This window comes from Falco naumanni, chromosome 2, assembly GCF_017639655.2.
Source record: "Falco naumanni isolate bFalNau1 chromosome 2, bFalNau1.pat, whole genome shotgun sequence".
In the NCBI taxonomy this organism is placed as follows: Eukaryota; Metazoa; Chordata; class Aves; order Falconiformes; family Falconidae; genus Falco; species Falco naumanni.
This window is the reverse complement of record NC_054055.1, coordinates 79,990,229-80,010,448: the sequence shown is the minus strand read 5'-3', so window position 1 is coordinate 80,010,448 and position 20,220 is coordinate 79,990,229. Positions and strand designations below refer to the sequence as shown.

General features: G+C 41.2%; 1 protein-coding gene across 1 annotated transcript in view; it reads right to left on the bottom strand.

Annotated features, from left to right (window-relative positions):
* BACE2 (beta-secretase 2) overlaps nt 1-20,220 on the bottom strand; it is a 55,915-nt gene that overhangs the window by 21,612 nt on the left and 14,083 nt on the right. The window contains exons 2-5 of the mRNA XM_040585112.1: nt 11,854-11,942; nt 3,244-3,460; nt 1,540-1,668; nt 204-338 (exon numbers count right to left, since the gene is read on the bottom strand). Coding sequence (XP_040441046.1) covers nt 204-338; nt 1,540-1,668; nt 3,244-3,460; nt 11,854-11,942 — 570 coding nt within the window. The remainder of the gene's footprint in view (nt 1-203; nt 339-1,539; nt 1,669-3,243; nt 3,461-11,853; nt 11,943-20,220) is intronic.

Sequence of the window (20,220 nt, the reverse complement as noted above, 5' to 3'; positions counted from 1 at the left end):
TCCTCTGAAGCAATTTTAGCGTGCTTGATGTACACACTGCATTTCACATGGCTCATTCATCTCTTTTCAAAGTTACCATGCAGCCTTAATGCTCAGAAAAGACTGCAATACACATCTGCTTGCAAAGACAAAACTGAGCATTTCAGTATTTCTCTTAACCAAACTTGTATTTTATATGGACAGAAAGACATAAGTGCAAATACCTCTCTGCAGTCCAGTTTGAGGTTCTGTCCTCCAACCTCCAGTTTGAGAATTTCAACCTGATAATACCACTCCTCTTTGATTGGTGTGTACCAAATATCACCCTTGTACAGACTTGGTTCAATTCCACCCAGAACCTAAGGGAAAGGAGAAAGGAATTCATATGCTTTAAAAGCCCAGATGATTAGTTTTGGGCCAAGTACAGGAAAAAATGATAATATTTAATTGTGATACACAGGACATCAATATTTTAATTTAGCACTATTTGTAAGGATTTTACTGACAAGTCCTTTGCCAATAATGAAGCAGTATGAAACATATAGTCATTAAATAGATTGTATTTCAGTCAAACAGAATTCCCATGATGGGTGAAATTACCAGCAAGCTCACACCGATTCCATTATGAAAGCTCCACTGTTTAAAATCAAAATATTATGTTCAGTGGTTTAATCTAGACATTGTATAAAAATAGGACAAAATATTAAACTTGCACATCATAAATTCACTTTATCAGATCAGAAAAGCCTTAATGCTGTTGAAGAACATTTCATTTTTCTTACATCCAAAATGGAATATGACCATCCTATCATTGCTATCACTATTACCTTCCACCAAAACTTATACTGAAGCTGACTGGGAGCATACAAGATCATTAGACTTTGAACTAACGCAAGTGAGTTCTCTCTTGGGCTTCATTTATTTCAAGTGTGTTAACACTTACAGCATGTGAATTCGCAGCAAAATAACTATTTGTGATCAGCTCCTGTGCTGATATGCTTATTTCAACATAATTCAGGAATAGTCATTCCAATTCCCAATCCCAGATAAATAATGGCCAATTCTTTGTCCCACTAAAACCGAAAGGACTTTCCAAAGTAACAACAAGCAGAATATCTGGTTGTCAGATTTTTTCCTTTAATATGTTGTCTACAAAAAAGGACAAGAGCCTTGAATCCTCTCCCCCTTTTTACATCATATTCAACCTCATCAAAATGCTACCGTAATTTTTTTTATAAGCTTAGCAGCTGAGTAAGGGACTACTCAGTTTGAGAAAGGTAGGGAATTGCCCTGAGGAAACACCAAAACATTTATGTTTCTCTTCATTAAAATTACATTTGAGTTTTGAGAAGTTTACTCAAACTTGAGAGAGAAAAAAAGAATGGAGAATGAAAATAAGGACACATTTGAGTTTTGCCTAAGTGCTTAACTTTTCTTTAAAATAATCTAAAACATTTAATATTTTTAAACACTAGATTTGGAAGAAGTAGGATAGTCATAGAAAAGAGGGAGAGAGATTAACAAAGATACATCTTCCCTCTCAGATTGATAGATACCCACAAGACTACCTCCGTTGGTACCACTTCCAGAAACGGGCAGCCCAGCACCACACATCTGCAAGGAGAAAATGTTGGGGATCTTTGCCTGCCTCACAAGAGAATCAAAGAACGTCTCCACAGAACTCGAAGGCTTGAAGGTGTTGAAATACAAAACAAAAAACAAAAGAATTGCAGAAGTATTAATTAAAAAGTTTCTTTGCAGAAATGAGCAGATCATTCAAGCAAAACCACTTTTCACAAGTAAATTGAATTTGTGACAACCAGGTGATGACAATTCTAGATATAATAAGTCATTAAATAAACATCTGTCATTTTTCTGTTTCTGTTGTTTTTAGAAACATTTTTACTCTTGACCACTGTCACAGAAATCCCTAAAGCACAGGAGTATTTTTCAATTGCAGTTTTCAAACTCAAATACTAGTTTCCGTTTCAGGCAGAAACTCTCACCAATGCTTTCTTTTTGGAAAAGGTTTTGGGATATTAGAACAGTGAAATGTAACTTGCCCTTGGCAACTGTCCACAACAAAAAGGCAGAATTTTAAAGTGAGGATTTTCATTTTTTAAATATTGTTTAATTCTAATTAACTGAATTCAGCGGCCCTCATTTATTCTTCTTTCTTTTAAAGAACTTCATATCCAAGCACACTCACTTCAACTGATTACTGGCCAACAAGTTCTTTCCTATGCTGCATGGCATGCTTTCCTTTGCTGTTATTAGAGTACTGCAATTTCATTGTAATTCAGATTTCTGTGCAGATACATCTCATGACAAGCAGACCTTAGCTAACTTGCACGGTGTCAAGTGCTCTTACTACACAAAGCACAGAGCAGCCTCAAATCCAACAACACTTAAGTCTTTGGAAGAAAGGAAAATAAATGCCCTGAATACACCATTTGCCCAAACCAGAGTCTGAGAAGCAGCTCTTCTCTGTCTGTTGACAGTGTATGACAGCAAGTACGACAGAAGTCAATACAATGATCACACACCTCTGAATAAAGCATTTTAATTCCAGAATTGGCAGGCAGTATTGAATCATTTGTTCTACGAGATATATATCAGTTTGTGATCTCAGACAGTCATGTGTAGGTTGAAAACTATGACTATGACTATTCCAATCACATTTTCTGTTTTAGATTATAAGGTTATAAATTTTAGGTTTTAATTTAAACTTCTACCTGAATTTTCTACCTGCACAAGAACAGGATATGCTTGGTTCTATGTTCATGAAAACACCATAGCTAATACTTCTTCTGAAATAATCTCTATATGCCCTGCATCTCAGCTTTTGCTTGATGAATGGAGAATGTCTTAGAATAAACTGTCGAAGGTTTTGACAAGTAAGTTCATCTGTCCATTGACAAGTCTTGAGGGAGATCATCAGAGCCCTAATACATGCCCTCTATACATGTATCAGAAGCCTTTACTCCCATGCTGTAGTACTACAAGCTCTGTAAAAACTTGTTAATTCCAGAGAAGCTAAAATTGGTATCTTCATCACCAGAAAAGTCAAAATCCTCACATGGGACTGTGATACCATCACAACCCAATTTATTTTTTCTGGAACAGACACAAAGGATCCACAGGAAGAAGTGGTTGGAAGGGAGGAATCTAATGCTGACAGATCATCTGCTCACTTTATTTTAGTAGTCAGACTTCCATTTATTGTCATTGTGAAAGACAACAGCTGGGGAAAGGGTGATTTACCTTGGCTAAAGCATCGTAGGCAAGACCAAGAATCCCATGCCATTTAACCCCTGGTAAGAAGAAATTTTCTGATTCAAGAATGGTAGCAATGTTGATGGTGTAGCTGCCATAGATTCCTTTTGGGATAGTAACAACATCTGTACCCAGCACTCCACTCCAGCTTCCTTGACTGTACTTAACTGTGACATCAATCCCTTGAGATTTGTACGTACTTGACCTTTAAAAGGAAAAGATAGGCTTATGCATGAGATGTTCATTTACTATGCAAGACAACAGAATATATTCAAACTCAATTTTTCCCGGAGAGGAAAAAAGCAAAGTCTGCAAAGTCAATCACATATACTCACAAAAGAAGGAGGATGGATTGTAAAAGCAGTAAAAAGCGGAAATAAAATTAACCTCAAGGCCCTGTTTTTATCCTGAAGCCATTGATTACTCAGGCCTGCACAATGGGGGTGGAGGGGTTTGGTGTTTGGTGTTTTTTTGTGTGTTTTTTAGTTTTTTTTTAATCTAAGTTACTATGCCACGTAGTGCAATGTGTCCTTGACTCAGACTGGTCCATCGCAATAGGAGCAATACTCTTAACTATAGATAAAAATGTATTAAGTGGTGCTAGGAAATGAAAAGCCTCTGAATTCAAATCTAAAACCAAAATGCCAAGCTAACTGAATAGCTGTAGACTAATATTTCATTAATATTATTTAAAAATCCATTTTGAGTAAATTGGAATATTATTATGTGTATCAACAGTAAGACACAGGTTTTCTAAATCTGCAGTTTGGTCTATGTATCAGGAAGTAAGTGGACTTGGATATTATTAACAAATGATTCACTGACTTGGAGGAAGAAGATAAGGAGGTTCTAGACCAGGGCAGCAAAGGCGAAGGAGCAGTTAAGTATGGCAACCGAAGGAAAAGAATCCCGTTTAGAAGGCTCAACAAGAACATTAGGAAAAACTTCAACAGCTTTTTCATTTTAAAATCCTGTAGTATAAATACAGTATTCATCTTCCACCCACATAATTACTGAAGAGCCACAAAAGTTCTAAATCCCTTACAATTTATTTTGGTCCCATTCTTTGGTGTACAGCTTCCCCTTCTGAAGAGACAGATGACCATGCTCAGTTCATCCGAACAGACTTTTCACTTGACAGCTTTTTTAAAAGTAAATTGTGGGGGGCGGGGAAAGCAAGTGTAAAATAATTTCATAACACCACTTTACATGTGTCTGAAACAATAGAAGATGCAGGTGATTTATCAGGTAAGGACAGTTTTATCAACCGAGCTTTAGTCTAACAGTTGCTCTGACAGAAATAGACACATAAAGTGGCTTTAGAGCCCTCTGTACCTGAGCTTACCTGAATGAAGTCAGTGTGATTTTGCCTATTATGGGGAAAAACCTTTAGATGGTAACACAGAGAACTCTCATCTATTCAGACACTATCTTGAGGGATGATTAGGCCATATGGCCCATGCAACTGATCTTGCTCCCAGCTAAGGGAGGGAGGGAGGGAGGGAGGGAGGGAGGGAGTAGTAAGAGGCCAGGTTCTATCCCTAAGCAGTTCATGATACTCCCAACACCTAACCCTTCAAGGGTCTTCAGGGCTCAGTAGTTTGTAATATCCAAAACAGCAGAAATACATAATAGGCATACAAATAGAAACACAAAATGTACAGACTTCAGAGATACTATTAGTACCTGTACGTGGTTACTTCTACTGCTACTGCTGTTTTACCTTTCTGCATAACTCTGCATTTGTATGACACTTAGACAAAGGAACATCTCTGCTCAGGCAGGGTCTTCAGACCACCACTGTGATACTGGCAGTACATTTTATAAATCAAAATAAAATCTGAATAATTACTCATATAAAAGAAACGAGAGGTGGGCAGGAAAAGGAATGGAAAATACAGGTTTCTTCATGTAGAAAAGTGTCTGGCTGTGCAACAGAAGAGGAAACATCTGAAACCAGAAAGAAAATTGAGTGCTGGGAGAATAAAACAAAGAGAATCTGCAAATACAGATGCTGCATGACTAGCAACAGCAGCAGCACACAGCTCTTCTTCCATAAGTGGTAACAGTCTGATAGATTGAGCTGTGGGTCAGGAACACAGAAAGACTTGGTTCATTTTCCAGTACGGCTGGTGAACTTTCCTGTGGAAAGGCAGGGCAAGTGACTTCCTTGCCCTCTGTGTCTCAGCTTTGCCACCTGAAGAAATGGGTATAAGGATACTCCTCTCATTTGTAAAGCACACAAATGTGTTGATGAAAAGGCGTTACTATTTCCTTCAAGGAGCAAAATTCCTAATGTGGGAAGGGGTCTCACATAATCCTTGTGGCAGAAAACTATATTCTGTTCTGCAAAACCACTTTCTGGTCCATCTTCTTGACAGGAATCAGCCTGTGGTTTTCCACCTCACTGATCTAAAGGAAGAAAACTTCTTTAGAGGTCAAAACTAGAGACTTGTTCTAATTCATAGGCCGAGTGTTGTAAAATAAACAAAAGGCACAAAAAATTCCAAACCAGCTGTTCTGGCTGTGGTGAGAAAATAAGAAATTCACCTCGCTCATGGGAGGGAGTGCATCTTAGCCAGAGGCAAGGAAAAAGGCCTCCTAGATTATGGTGCTGTAGTGACACTATTCCTTTCTCCCTCTCCCTCCTGGTTACTATTTTCTCTCCAAAGCAGCCAACAGAAAGAAACATGGTCCTCAAACCTCAAATGGATCTCAAGCCTCATCTGAGAAAATTAGCAATGGGTTCATTTTCTCGTGCACAGTTACTCCTTATTACCAGTGTACAGCACTGAACAAAACATAACCAAAACATTTCTCATGTCATGCTTCATTTTGAAGGAAGCTCAACATGGCAACAGCAAATCCACCACACAAAAAGCCCTGCTTAACCACAACCTCGCCAAACACATGCAATTCCTTCTTAATTCCATGCTCTCTTGCTGCTCTGCAACAAGACAGGTCTTCAGATTTTCCTGCTTACCCACTCACCTTCTTCTAAGCACCAAACCAATGTCTCCACAGAGAGCAATGGCAAAGAAGGGACAGAAAATAGCAACGAGCAAAAAAATCTGAACAGAAGTTTTGATCACCTCTCTAGTGATAGAGGGCACAAGATAAGTGATTCAGGGCCAATGACTTTAAGAGACAAAGCAAACATGAAAACCCAACATAAATTATTTATTTTTAACCAAGATGTCCCATCTAATTTGCAGGGTTTACAATTTATCACAAACTCTACACAACCAAAATTGCAAGATTTTATCACAAAGCAAGTATGGAGCAGATCCTCCTGGAAATTATGCTAAGGCACATGGAAAATAAGGAGATAATTGGTGACAACTGACATGTCTTCACCAAGGGTAAATCATGCCTGACAAAGTTGGTGGCCTTCTACAACTGGCTTACAGCATTGGTAGATGAGGGAAGAGCAACTGGTGTCACCTACTTGGACTTGTGCAAACCATTTCACACTGTCCCACAGGATAAATTGGAGACACACATATTTGACAGATAGGCCACTCGGTGGTTAAGGAACTGGCTGGATGGTCTCACTCAAAGTGTTGTGGTCAATGGCTTGATACTCAGGTGGAGACCTCCTCAGGGGTCAGTATTGGGACTGGCACTGTTTAACATCTTTGTCGGCAACACAGTGGGATTGAGTGCACCTCAGCAAGTCTGCCAACAAGACCAAACTGTGTGTTCGGTTGACAAGCTGGAGGGAAGGGATACCATCCAAAGGGATCGTGACAGGCTTGAGAGGTGAGCTTATGCAAACCTCATGAAATTCAACAAAGCCAAGGCAAGGTTCTGTACATGGGTTGGGGCAATCCGAAGCGCAGACACAGGTTAGGTGGAGAATGGATTGAGAGCAGCCCTGAGGAGAAAGACTTGGGGGTGCTGGTTGAGAAGAAGCTCAACATGACCTGGCAATGTGCACTTACAGCCCAGAAAGCCAACTGTATCCTGGGCTGCATCAAAAAAAGCGTGGCCAGCAGGTTGAGGGAGGTGATTCTTTGCCCCTACTCCACTCTCGTGAGACCCCAACTGGAGTGCTGCATTCAGCTCTGGAGCCCTCGATACAAAAAGGACATGGACCTGTTGGGGTGAGTCCAGAGGAGGGCCACAAAGATGATTAGAGGGCTAGACAACTTCTCCTATGAAGACACAGGCTGGGAGATTTGGGGTTGTTCAACCTGGAGAGGAGAAGGCTCTGGGGAGACCTTATTGCAGCCTTCCAGTACCTAAAGAGTGCCTGCAAGCCAGGTGGAGAGGGACTTTTTACAAGGACATGTAAGGACAAGGGGTAACAGCTTTAAACTGAAGAAGAGTAGATTTAGATTAGACATAAGGAAGAAATTCTTTACTGTGAGGGTGGTGAGACACTGGAACAGGTTGCCCAAAAATATCTGTGTATGCCGCACCCTTGGAAGTGTTCAAGGCCAGGTTGGATGGGGCTTTGAGCAACCTGAAGTGGAAGGTGCCCCTGCCCAAGGCAGTGATGTTGGAACTAGGTGATCTTTAAGGTCCCTTCCAACCCAAACCATTCTATGATAGCTGATTACTTTTGCTTGCTGATATATAACTTATTACCTCAATTTACTGCCCATAATTTTCTTGCCTCCCTGTCTCTTGGAATGATCAACTCTTGAGCAGTTTACTCTTGAAACTTTACATGGTAGAGGCAGTAGTACTCACAGAAGTAAAACTGAATACTGTTGCTGAATACTGACAGCCCTGAGTATGTCACACTTTCACATACTGCTACAGAGCCATCGCTGATAATTTAGTTTCAAGTGTAAAAATCCCTTTATTCACCTGTTTAAATAGCTCTTTTATCATAAGTAGCATACCCAAAAACCCCTACTTGTTATTTTGAACAGCATGAGAAACAAACACTGTGATTTCTTTTCAGTTCAGGACAAATTAGGCCATTTTCCAAAACCTTATACATCATGGTGACCTACACAGCATGATCATCCCAGCAAACTCAGAACTTTTCACAGCAAAGTCTTCTCAGAGCTGCTCAGAAGCTCAAGTTGTGAAAGAGTTCATGATAACAGCTTTATTAGTTTTGTACAGAAAGACCTAGATAATTAAACAGCAGAGTTATATGACACACAACAATATTTAACAAGCCAGTTTTAAAATTGTTCAAGAAGGGCTCTTCCTGAACACACACTGAGTCCTTTAAATTAAGATAATGCCTTTCCTGTGCACCCTCCTCAATTTCAGTCAAAAAACAATCATGCATTTAATTTCAGATTTTGATAATTTGAATAAAATTAAACTGAGAGCATGGCAATCAGGAAATTCAGACCCATCACTCACTCTCTCCAACACATTATTAATATTCTAATAAGCACACATCTCTAACTCAGTCCCATTAACTTAACAAATTACTAATCCTTCTTTCCCACCGTCTTGAATTTGCAGTTTATGACTTTCATATGGAAGCACTTCATGACAATATGGGAAAAAAACACAGGAATGATTATCAGATGACAGGAATGCCCGTTATCTAATTTTGAAGTGTTCCACATTGTGTGGAGGAAAAGTGCCCACAGGTCATTTGTCTCATTTACACATAGGTAAAGGTCACTCTTAGGTAACTTTACAGATCCAGCTGATGTGATATCAAGGCCCCTGCCTACCATCTATGCAAAATCATGACAACGAGAAGGTAGCCTGAGTACTGGGAAAAGGCTATAATAAGACCTCACAAAAAGAGACAAGCAGCAGGGCCCAAGGAACTATAGGCCACTGGGCTTTACCTCACGTTGGGAAAACTCTCAAGAGAGCAACCTCCTGGAATCTTTTCCCAAGAACATGAAGGACAAGAAGGTAATCACGGACACTCAACGAGAAACTTCATAGGCATATCATACCTGAACAACCTCATTGCCTTCTACAACAAGATGACTGCCTACACAGACAAGGAAAGCACAGTGGCTGTAGCACACCTTGACTATAGTCAGGCTTTTGGCACCATTTCCCATGGCATTCCCCACATCCCAAGCTGAGGATGTGGGGCTGACCACTGTGTGGGTTGAAGAGGGTTAAGTCACTGGGCCCTATGGGCAGAGACCATTGGCTCAACATCAGGCTTGTGACAAGCATAGTGACCCAGGGGTCATGAGTGGAGGAAGAACTGTTCAACATTTTCATCAAGAACCTACACAATGGACAGACTGCACTCTCAGCAGATTTGTACAGGGCATTACATTAAAGGGAGTAGCTGACATGCTGAATGTCAGAGCTCGAATCCAAAGGAACCTTGTAGAACAGGAGGGCTGGGCCAACAGAAACGTCATGGCATCCAACAAGGAGAAGCCCAAAGTTTTGTAGCCAAAACAAAACAACTCCATGCATCAGGACAGACTCGGAAGCAACCAAAAAGGACTCAAAAGGACTTGGCGTGATGGTGGACACTGGGCTGAATAAGAGCCAACAGCATACAGCTGCCCTGTGCATACAGCAGACTCCACACCAGGCCACATTTGGAGGGCCATAGACAACACATCCAAGGAAGATGCTCTCAACCCCTTGTCATCACTGGTGAGACCACACCTGGAATAGACTGTGGCCAGCTGTGGAAACCCAGTGCAACAGGGATCTGGAGAAAGAGAAGAGGGACTGCCAGAGGGTTAACAGATAGGTCACGTTCCACAAACACAGGACCTGTGATGAGCAGCTGAGGGGATCTGGGCTTTGGTTTTGCAAACAAGAGGCCAAGGGGAGATCTTGCAGCAGTTTACAACTTGTAATACAGTTACAAAGACACGGCCAAACCTTTCTCTGCAGTGCTGGACAATAACACAAGAGGCAACATCCATGACTTATATTTTGTGAGGTTCAGGTTGGACAACAGGAAATACTTTCTCCCCAGGAAGGAGTGTGGTGCAGCCACAGTATGGCACAGCAATGAAACACACTGCCCAGAGAGATCATGGACTCTCCACCCTTACAGATTTACAGGACATGGCTGGACTCAGCTATGGCTAACCTGACCTGGTGATAGCCTTGCCTCATTCGTGCTATGTACTAGGTGACCTACAGAGGTTTCTTGCAAACAGTATTTTTGAAACATCTAGCTGATTTCAGTGGGGCCAGGCTCCCTCCCAGACGACATTTATTTAAATGTATTTAAAATATTTAAAATGGAAGGAGCATGGTGCAGTGAGGTTCAAGCCTGCTAAAGGTTGTACTTTACTCTGAGCATACTGCAGTACTCCATCAATCCAACCCAAACCAGAAACTGCTATTGCAATTGCTCTGGACTGTAATGACTTCAGTTAGAATCATTTTACAAAGCACTCTTTATGCTTCAAGGCCTAAATTTCAAAGTTTCCTTATTAATTTTATATCAAAGTTCTCAAAAGGCAGTGTACACTGAGAACACTGATAACAGGCTGTAACCTTCAAGTGATTTCCCAGCCTTTCTCAACACACATTCTCTGCCATTGTTGCTAATGGTTTATGGTTCTTATAAGAGGCCTTGTCCTTTCACACAAAATAACATCACTTAAGAGAAAAGGGAGAAGCTTGTGCTTTTAATTCCTTGTAATTTTTTCCTCTAGTCACTACCTATGGAAGGGGATAGCTGGCATGTAAAACTCTGCGGTAGTGTGGAAATAGCTTTCAGGTGCAAATTCTGGATGTTCCAGACCTGCGCTATATCAGAATGAGATGTGAAATATCTCCATTAACACCTGATTATGTGACAGGGAGGAAGGCTATTCTAGTAGGCAGCATGGAAATACTGGCTTTCCCTCCATTACCAATGCATCTCATTTGAATAAAAGTGCAAATCCTCATGTTAAAATACATGAAGAGGTAATGAGGTAATGGTGATACTCTCCAGCCTCCTGGTCCTCTAAATACCATCTACTTCAGCTAAAGATAGACACTGTGTTTTGGAGAAGTTTACCTGAAATAATTGAAACTAGAGAAGGGCAGAAAGGAAGGAAGAAAGGAAGGATACTGATTCAGACAGACAAAGCTGTGCTTGGATGTGACTGATATCAGCTCATGCTAAGCACAGCAAATCTAGTCCATAACAAGCACCAAAACCACCAAGTAGTATCTCACAAACAAACAGATTCAGCAGGGTCTGTCCAGATTACTAACTGATTGAGGCCCTTGGCAAAACTAAACAACAAATTTGATTTGATTAACTAATTTTGGGTTTGGATGAAATGTCAAGAAACATATACAATTACAGGTTTTAATTTTTGCTTTTAAACAAAGGGAAAGTATATTTAAACTTTAAATTTTTTCCAAGACTATTTGGATAAGAAATTGGCTGAAATTGGTGTGATTTTGCAAATGATTTTTACCCTGTAATTACCTTTCCTCCAGCTCTAATCAGCACAGCCCTCAGAGCTCAGTTGCACTGACATTAGTGGGACTGTTCATAGTGCGTCAGGCAGGTCTTTCCATCAGGCAAGACCAATCTTCCCATTGACGCAACAAACATCCCACCCCTAGGAGTTGTCATAGGAGTCCCACAAACTGCATTATCATCCTCCTTCACATGGAAGAGCCAGAATCTAAATGACATCCTAACCCATCACAGCATGCAGTATAGGTACTCACAGCTCGGTATTGAAGTAGGAGGTGACATCAGCATCAGGCACACCTGCTACAGCAAAATTACTGCTCCCAGTGTCAACCAGAATATTTAACTGTTGAAACAGAAGAAAGGAGAGGTGGTTTTCATATCCAACTACAACAAACAAACACACTCATTAAAGCTTTCACTTAAATTACCTTCAGTTTAAAAATTATGATGAAAGTTGCCCTGAAAAATAAATACAAAGTGTCACTTTTGGGAAAGATAAGCTGCTGCAGCCCCTTCAGAATAGCTGATCATGCTGAAGTGCTTTAAAATAGTCATGTTCCTGGAAGGGGGAACACCCGCCAAGTCCATATTCACACAGCAGATGAATTCACGACCATCTCAAATTTCTTTTTGGCCCAACTCATGTGTCTCAGCAGCCTGGCTCATCCAGGATATAGGCTGAATTGCATACTGTTTAAAGCACTGTTTGCCTTAGAGCTTATGAGGTTTCAAGGCAGAAGCTGAGTACAAGTCTGAGCAGAAATAAGCAGAAGCACAAAGCTGCCTTGTGGCTTGGAGACCATGGGAACAATGCCCGGTTCATCCTGAGCAGCAGCAACCTACCACCTTTAGGCATTTAAGAGACTTCACCACCTTTAGGCACTGAAGAGGATGCCAGGTTTATAAACACTGTGAAAAGCACTGATTGAAAGGTGGCCAAAGAGTGGGCCATTTGTTTGGTTCATTGGGAGGACAATTCAAGTGAAAAACTGCCTAAGTTTTAAACCCCACAGACAAAACGAGATGTCTCCTTTCCCCATTTGGCACAGGTAACCAGGCTAGTTCAGCACAGCTGTGTGATAACTTGTGCTAACACAGAGCACGAGAGCAAGCAGCTGGATGCAGGACCATCTCTTTCAGTGAGACCTTGAAACTACATTAAATGTAGTGTCATTAAATGATAATTTAAGTCACTCAGGACTGTACTGCTACCAAAAGCAGTGGTCAGACTTTTTTCCTGCTCTTGGCTGGATGCTTCCTAGGGCTTCTTGGCTTAAGCACTCATACCCATGGGGCTGTGATGCAAATCAGATCAGGTTTCTCACCTACAGTTGCCAGAAGGGAAAAAAATAAATGGCAATCTGCCATATCAGACAGCTACTTGAAAAGAGATGGTAGGAGCAGATACAAAGGGTGGTGACTCCTTTGGTGACAGTGTGGTCTCAGATTGGCTTAAAATGATCGTGAAATTATGCTTTAGGCAGTAAGGACACCTGCTCCCTAGAAAAATATTAAGGAATTAAGAATTTTCCTTGCAGAAGGAAGTGAGACATGAGCACTGGGCTGCGCATGGTTTAAACCTAGCTTGAAGCAGCCACTTTGGTAGTCCTCATGACTCCTTAAGATGTGAGGTAGCTAGGGATCTAGCACTGAAAGTGGATGTGGGAAGCGTAAGAGAGAACGACAGGGGGAATGAGTTTAGTGTTGGCAAAAGAAGTGGAGAAACAGGGCTGACCTCAGAAAGGAGATTAAATACAGAGGTAGATAAAGCATTCTGAGAAGAAAAGCAGAATCCTTCTTTAATAAGTTTAAGACTGAGCATAGACAAAAAATTGTGAGTTGATGTTCAAAAACGTCTTTGGTTTGCTCATGGAGGGGGAGGGAGGAGACCGTTACCCTTGTTTTACCTCAATATAGTATGGGACTGAGGAGCTCTGAAATTAAAACATGAACACAAAATCAACTAGTAATCTGTGGGACTCTTCTGAACAACACGCATGCTCTGTCATCAGTATTCCCAGTCCTAATCGTGCAAAGACTAAAAAGAAACAAATCCACAACCTCAGCCAAGTACCTCACTGCACCTCAGATTTTAGATTAAGCAGAGACAATACATTAGAATTTATTTTGCAACCACATGAGCTAGTCACAGATGTTTAAAAAAAAAAGGACATCTACAAGTTCACCTGGCTCCAGGAGCTGAGGCTTTAAAAGAAAATATGAACCTCTGAGGCATGGCTTGCAATGAAATCCAAAGTTTGCTACATATTTTTTTTCAATGATATCAAAAGTCTAACATTTTTTCAACTACCTAACAAAGGAAGAACTATTCATTTTTTCCACCTCTGGGATAGAAATCATATTAAAAATAAATATCAAAGAGCAGCTACAGTGTGTGCATCTATCAGGACCAACAAAAGTTGCCTCAAAGGGGTGCTGCAGGGCTTAAATTAATTAGCCTTTCTGAGGCAGTCTGTGGTGCTTCAGTAATGGGCAGTACACATCAGCTGCATAAAAACATGTAGGTGTTGCCCTAGCTTCAGTAATATGCATGACACCACACACAGAGGAGGACTTGGGAAAAAACCAAAACAAAAAACCACCAAACAAAACCCCAATCACTAGATATGACATATATGAAAGCTATTTTACCCCCACACCTTAAATACAATGCTATCATCACAGAGTTCACAAATTTACTACCCACAGCATGGCACAAATCAACATTTCCAAAAGAAAATAGCAATCCCCCACCCTACTCCCCCCCTCCAAAAAAAAAAGACAAAACTACCAAAACCTAAAACAAAAACCCAAAGCTGGCTAACCATGCAAGTGCCAGCCCACTCGGACACAGCAGCATTCACATGACAGATCGCTATTGAGGCTGACATTCTCTATCCGCATGTTTATGCATAATGAGATGCAGGCGGCCAGGGCAGACACTGATTTATTGTAGTCCTCACAATAGCACCAGTGATTAGCTGCTCATTTTAGGGTGGGTATAACTTACTGAGTTCTCTTTCTCTCCTGGCTACCCTTTGGGTCTGAATTTTCTTTAGTGCCTTCACATCTCATTAAGAACCATGTTCATGTTGCCACCACTGGAGCCTACTTTATTCCATACTGCCTGATGCGGGTTTAATGGTGCTGCTGGGGGAGCTTCAGGCAAGCCCTGGTGAGTCACAGGGTGGCAACCGAAGGAGCTATGGTCCAGGGATGCCCATCCTGCCCCATCTCCAGAGGTCAGCCCTGCCCTCTCTGAAAAGATGAAGCCAAACACACTGTGCGCTCACTCCCCAGCCACTGCATTTCACCGCCCAGCTTACTAAAGAAAATTTAAATCAAAGGCACCTCAGCTTGATTCACTGAGCTATGCACTGTGACAGTGGGATACTCTGTCATAACTTCTATGTGCCTCTACCTTTCTGCCACAGGGACAGAAGATCCTGATGCCAAGGCAGAGACAACAGTGGTGCCAGCACCCTCTCCAGCTGCCTCCTTGTGAAGTCCGAGATGGTGAATCATAGCTCTCATGGGCAGGCAGGGCAGGTTCCTTGGGGTTTTTTATGGCCATCTCAGGTGAATCATTTCCTGTCACTGAGATCTAATTATTTAGTGATCACCCTGTTTTGTCAGAGATTGTCAGATGAAGTCAAATTTTGCAAACAGCCAAGGTTGGAGACACACGGCTGAACAAGGCTATGAAGGCAAAACTGCCCAAAGACTGCTAACTGATCACGTGCCCAGCACTGAAAACAATGAAAACCTACTTTCCCTTTGTTTTTAGAGGCACTGAAGGAAAGCCTTAAAGTTGGTTTGTTTTTTTTTTTTTTTTTATTGTGGTTTCCAAGTTCAATTTCAGACCTACATAGCAGAAAACAGACAGCAAATGCAAAAGGCTGTTTTTTCCCCTTGAAGGTCACCTTTACCACAGCCACAGAACATAAAATCTGCACCTAGTATCATACCCAGAGATTATTTTGCTGGGTGCACTTCCTATATGGAAACAGCATTGTTATTACTAATAAGAGGTTCATAAAGATCCCTAGCTATAGAGCAATCAAAGTAAAGCAAGTAAAATCCATCTCTGTCATGACAAACTTAGAACGGAAATCTGACACTCCATGCCATTAAGTTGTGCTTACAAAAAGAAACAAATCCAAACCTGTTTACTGAAAGTCAGAAACACTGAAAGTGAAGCCTCCTTTGGCCATGTATTTTGTATTTTTTCTACCCCAAAGGGGTAGAGACACTGAAAAAACCCAGTCGTAATGACTTATTTCAACTGGAAGTCAAACCCATTGTCAATATTTAAAGGATCCCTCAAACTTCCCAGTGCCTGATTTAGTGCCAAGACCAAATAGCATTTACTGTATGCTATCCTGCTTCAATAATTTAAATTACCACTATGTCTTCAATATTTTTAAGCTTTCCACTGCTGAATATTATTGTATTTTGACATCAGAAAAAAAAAAAAAAAAAAAAAAAAAAAAAAGAAGAACCCTATTGATCTGTCTTTTTTTTTTTTCATTCAGCAAATCTTCCCGTCTGCGGTTCAGGCACCTGCCCTATCTGTTACAGCAAGTGGCGTCAATACGACGTCATCAACACTAGGTATTATCTACGCCTCATTTAACTGCCTGGTGAACAGCAATTTGCAGTTACCCCATCAGGCATTCAGAAAGTTACTTCTTTCACATTTTCAAGGAAAAGTCATAAAATGTAGCAATTGTTCAATTTTTGTTGCATAGAGGTTGCTAGCATCCTCTAGCAGGGACAGACCTTGCCTCTGTTCTGACCTACAACCTTTCTCTTTCCTGTTCTAGTTTGAGGTTGGGAGTTTTTGGTAACTTTAAGAAAAATATACAAAACAAGTCCCACAAGCTACAAGTGCATAATGCATTTCTTTGAAGCAGCTCTCTGCATGAGTGATTTAGCATACATAGCCTTTTCCAGGTATGGAATCCTAAGGCTTGCATGCAACCCTGTCGTGCTGTTGCTTTTGGTATGATTCCCTAGGTAACCCACACTGAGCTAGTGACAATCTTCACCCCCATTAAAAGACTGGCCCATGGAAAAATCCACTGTAGGTTTTTCAAGTTAATGGGTCCGATCCTCTTAATATCAAGCAATAGTTTCACCATTGGACAGAAGAAACCAGACTGCAAGACGTATTTGGCTTTTCATCCTTGCTTCAGCTGAAGCATGAGGGGGACAGGGGAAAAGGATTAAGATTCGCACAGATAAACCCATAAATATAACAATCAATCTCATTCAGCCTTATGTTTACTCTGGGGTTCAGTCAAAATCTTAACGATAGGCAATTGATAGTTTCCATCACAGAAACCTGCAAACCAAAGAAGCTGACTCCATAAGAGTTCATGATGAAAACTACAAGCAACAATGCCTTCTCTGGGATTTTAACTTTATCCAAGGGCACCCCTTTCTTTTCCCTTCTCTCCTGCTCCCAATAAAGAAAGCGACCATTCCACACCAGTAACATTCATATGCCATTCAAAATCTTGAACTGTTGTGCTTTCACAATTTCTCGCAGGCACACACTTAAAATAGGCCTTACAGTCCTACTCTGCTTGACGGAATATGCCACACAGTGAACTATTACAGAGTAAAAATGTTTTTTTGTCCACATGTAGAGACTATAAATAGGAAGCATCCCCCATTACCAGCTCATGAGCTGTTACCACACATCAGGATGTACTGACTTTGTAAAGTCCACCCTATCTAACAACTCCTGAACTTGTAACATCTCTTAATCCTCTCTCTCTCTTATCTTGTCCCACACATAATAAACCCTACAGAAAATAATTTGCTAGACAGTGCCTAAAAAAAAGGTGTGAAGAAGTGCTGTGTTTCTTGTTAAGGACTAGCAGCTAGAAATGGTTTGGGTAACAGCTCTTCTATTTCAAGCTGGTTAACAGATAAGAAAATTAGTTGCCAATTTAAATACTGCCTCATTTAGCACAACGATTCCTAATTACAATATCAGCCCATCTGGCAAGAATTGCTTACAACCATCACGTGAAATAGAAAACACACTAGCAACTATGCGCTGTGTTTGCCCATAGTTATCACATGTTATTATTGGCACAGACTGTCAGTCAGGTTATTTCAGCAATTTGTTTCTACAAATTAATGATGTTATAATATACAGCACCATTTTAAGCACAGAGATACTGTATGCTTTTTTCCCTGTATTACTTGAAATTAGCATTTACAGTCTACTTTCTAATAAACAAATTCAGAAGACTAGGCTTTAATATAGATGTCATCTGTTCCTCTTGAGATACAGAAATAAAACCTAATTATAAGATGAGTTAGAGGAATCTTTGGAAGCATTTCTAGATGTAGGGGCCTGCAAAGTTAGACATAAACTGAAACAGTCTCCACAATGACGCATTTCTGCTTGCGGTATACTATGTATTTTGCTGAACAGGTATGACTAAAACCAAAAAAGGGTGTGTTTGTTGGTCTGTACAACAGACTGGCTGGCACACTGCCCCTGAACACTGGGGCAGGGATGGGACGCTCCCATTTTTCATTGCTTGTAAGCACTCTGGACTGGAGCAGCCTAGTCCTCATTGCTCTTGCAGCACTTTACAGAATGGTTGAGGTTGGAAGTGACCTCTGGAGTTCATCTGGTCCAATACCCTGCTCAAGCAGGGCCACCTAGAGCAGCTGCCCAGGATCATGCCCAGACAGCTTTTGAGCATCTCCAAGGATGGAGATTCCACAGCCTCCCTGGGCAGCATGTGCCAGTGCTTGGTCACCCTTACAGTAAAAAAGTGGGTTTCCTTACATTTAGAGGTTATCTCCTGTGTTTGTGCCCACTGACTCCAGTCTTGTCACTGAGCACCTCTGACAAGAGCCTGGCTCTCTGCTCTTTGCACCCTCCCTTCAGGTATTTAAGCACGTTGATGAGACACCCCACCCCCCTGAGCCTTCTCTTCTCTGGGCTGAACAGTTCCAGCTCCCTCAGCCTTCCCTCATGTGAAACATGCTCCAATCCCTCAAATGTCTTCATGACCCTTCACTGGACTCTCTCCAGTCTGTCCGTATCTCTCTTGTACTGGGGAGCCCAGAACTGGACACAGCACTCCAGGTGTGGCCTCACCAGTGCTGAGTAGAGGAATCCAGGAAACAACTTAGCTTTTTGACTGAAAACTGCACGGCCACTGATGATGGAGAAACAGCCCATCCAGAGCCAAATGACCCTCTGCAGCTTGGATGGTATCACACTTGACCTCTGAGGAGGAGGAGGAGGAGGAAGGGGGCAGAGGGGGCTGGCCCACGTGTTAGGATGAGCCCAGGAGAAGTGTTTCCTCTGGTGCCCTGAGGGAGGTCACCTCATCACAGAAAACAGACCTGTCTGCTACTACCTTAAAAAAAAATCCTCCCATAGTCATAAGAAGGGCTTAACCATGCAGCCAAGATAAAACAGGCATTGTGAGAAAGAAAACCATAACGGGAACGCAGATTAATGATTTTCTAATGCCATTTGTTCAGCAGGTGGTGCCCACGTTTCACTGCAACGTCACCCTGGGGACGCAGAGTAAGGTGATTTATTGCAGCATGAAAACTTACCAGGAGGTAAAAGTATATCACCAAAGATAATTCCTGGTTTCACAAGAGAAATTTGTCACTTCTGTGGTGTGTTTGTAGGCTGAGGAGCAAGCAGGAGAACAAGTGGAAATGGAGGCTCTCTTCAGGGCAGAAGCAGATCAAGCCCACCAGACCATGTTTGGCATTTGCTGTCATTTGCCTCACCACATTCCCAGCTGCTATCAGGACCTGGGATCTGACCCCATATTTATGCTACCTTTTCATTCACTCTCTCCCCCAGCCACCTAAAATGCTCAGCTATCCCTGGACACTCTCCCACCTGCACTGGCCCCAGCAGAAGACTCAGAGTCTTTGCTCTATTTTTTTCATCATCTGCACTGCTAGTCTGGGAGGAATACTTTATTTATTCTTTTTTTTTTCTCTCTGAAAAGCAATAATCTCTTCCTTTGCCAGAAGATTACAAAGTACTATCTGGATTAGCCAATCTATCCGTGCTTAAGAGCACTGTGTGCTTCTGTAGTTGAGATTTGTATTAAAAACACAAATGCTAAAATGACTGATTGCTCTGAAGTATAAACTTGCTGAACTAAATTGTGAGTTGAAATATGAGCATCTGACTCTGGGACTGATGAATAGTCATTTTGAAGAGAAATATTACAGGAAGTGCTTTATATATATTATCATTTTGACAATAAGGGAAGGCTATTATGGTTTAAAGACAAAAAAAATAGTCAGCCAATCAATCCTAGTAACAAAACAAAATATCTATTCTTCATTTCTGTGCTCTCCTTTCTGCCAATGCCTTTGGTTCCCTAAACATTAGCATTCTCTCTGCACATGCTGTCTCATGTGGTATCTTATTTTTCAGGCTGAAATTTATTTGCTGTGTCTAGATTTATCATACAACACATTCATCCTATTCATGCTATATGAACATGCTTTGCTGTTGAACATGAGCTATTACTCGCTTATCTTAGAGCTGTGTGAATCGCAGCAATTTTGTCTCATTGCCTTTTCAGAAAAGATTAACCTTTTTTTCC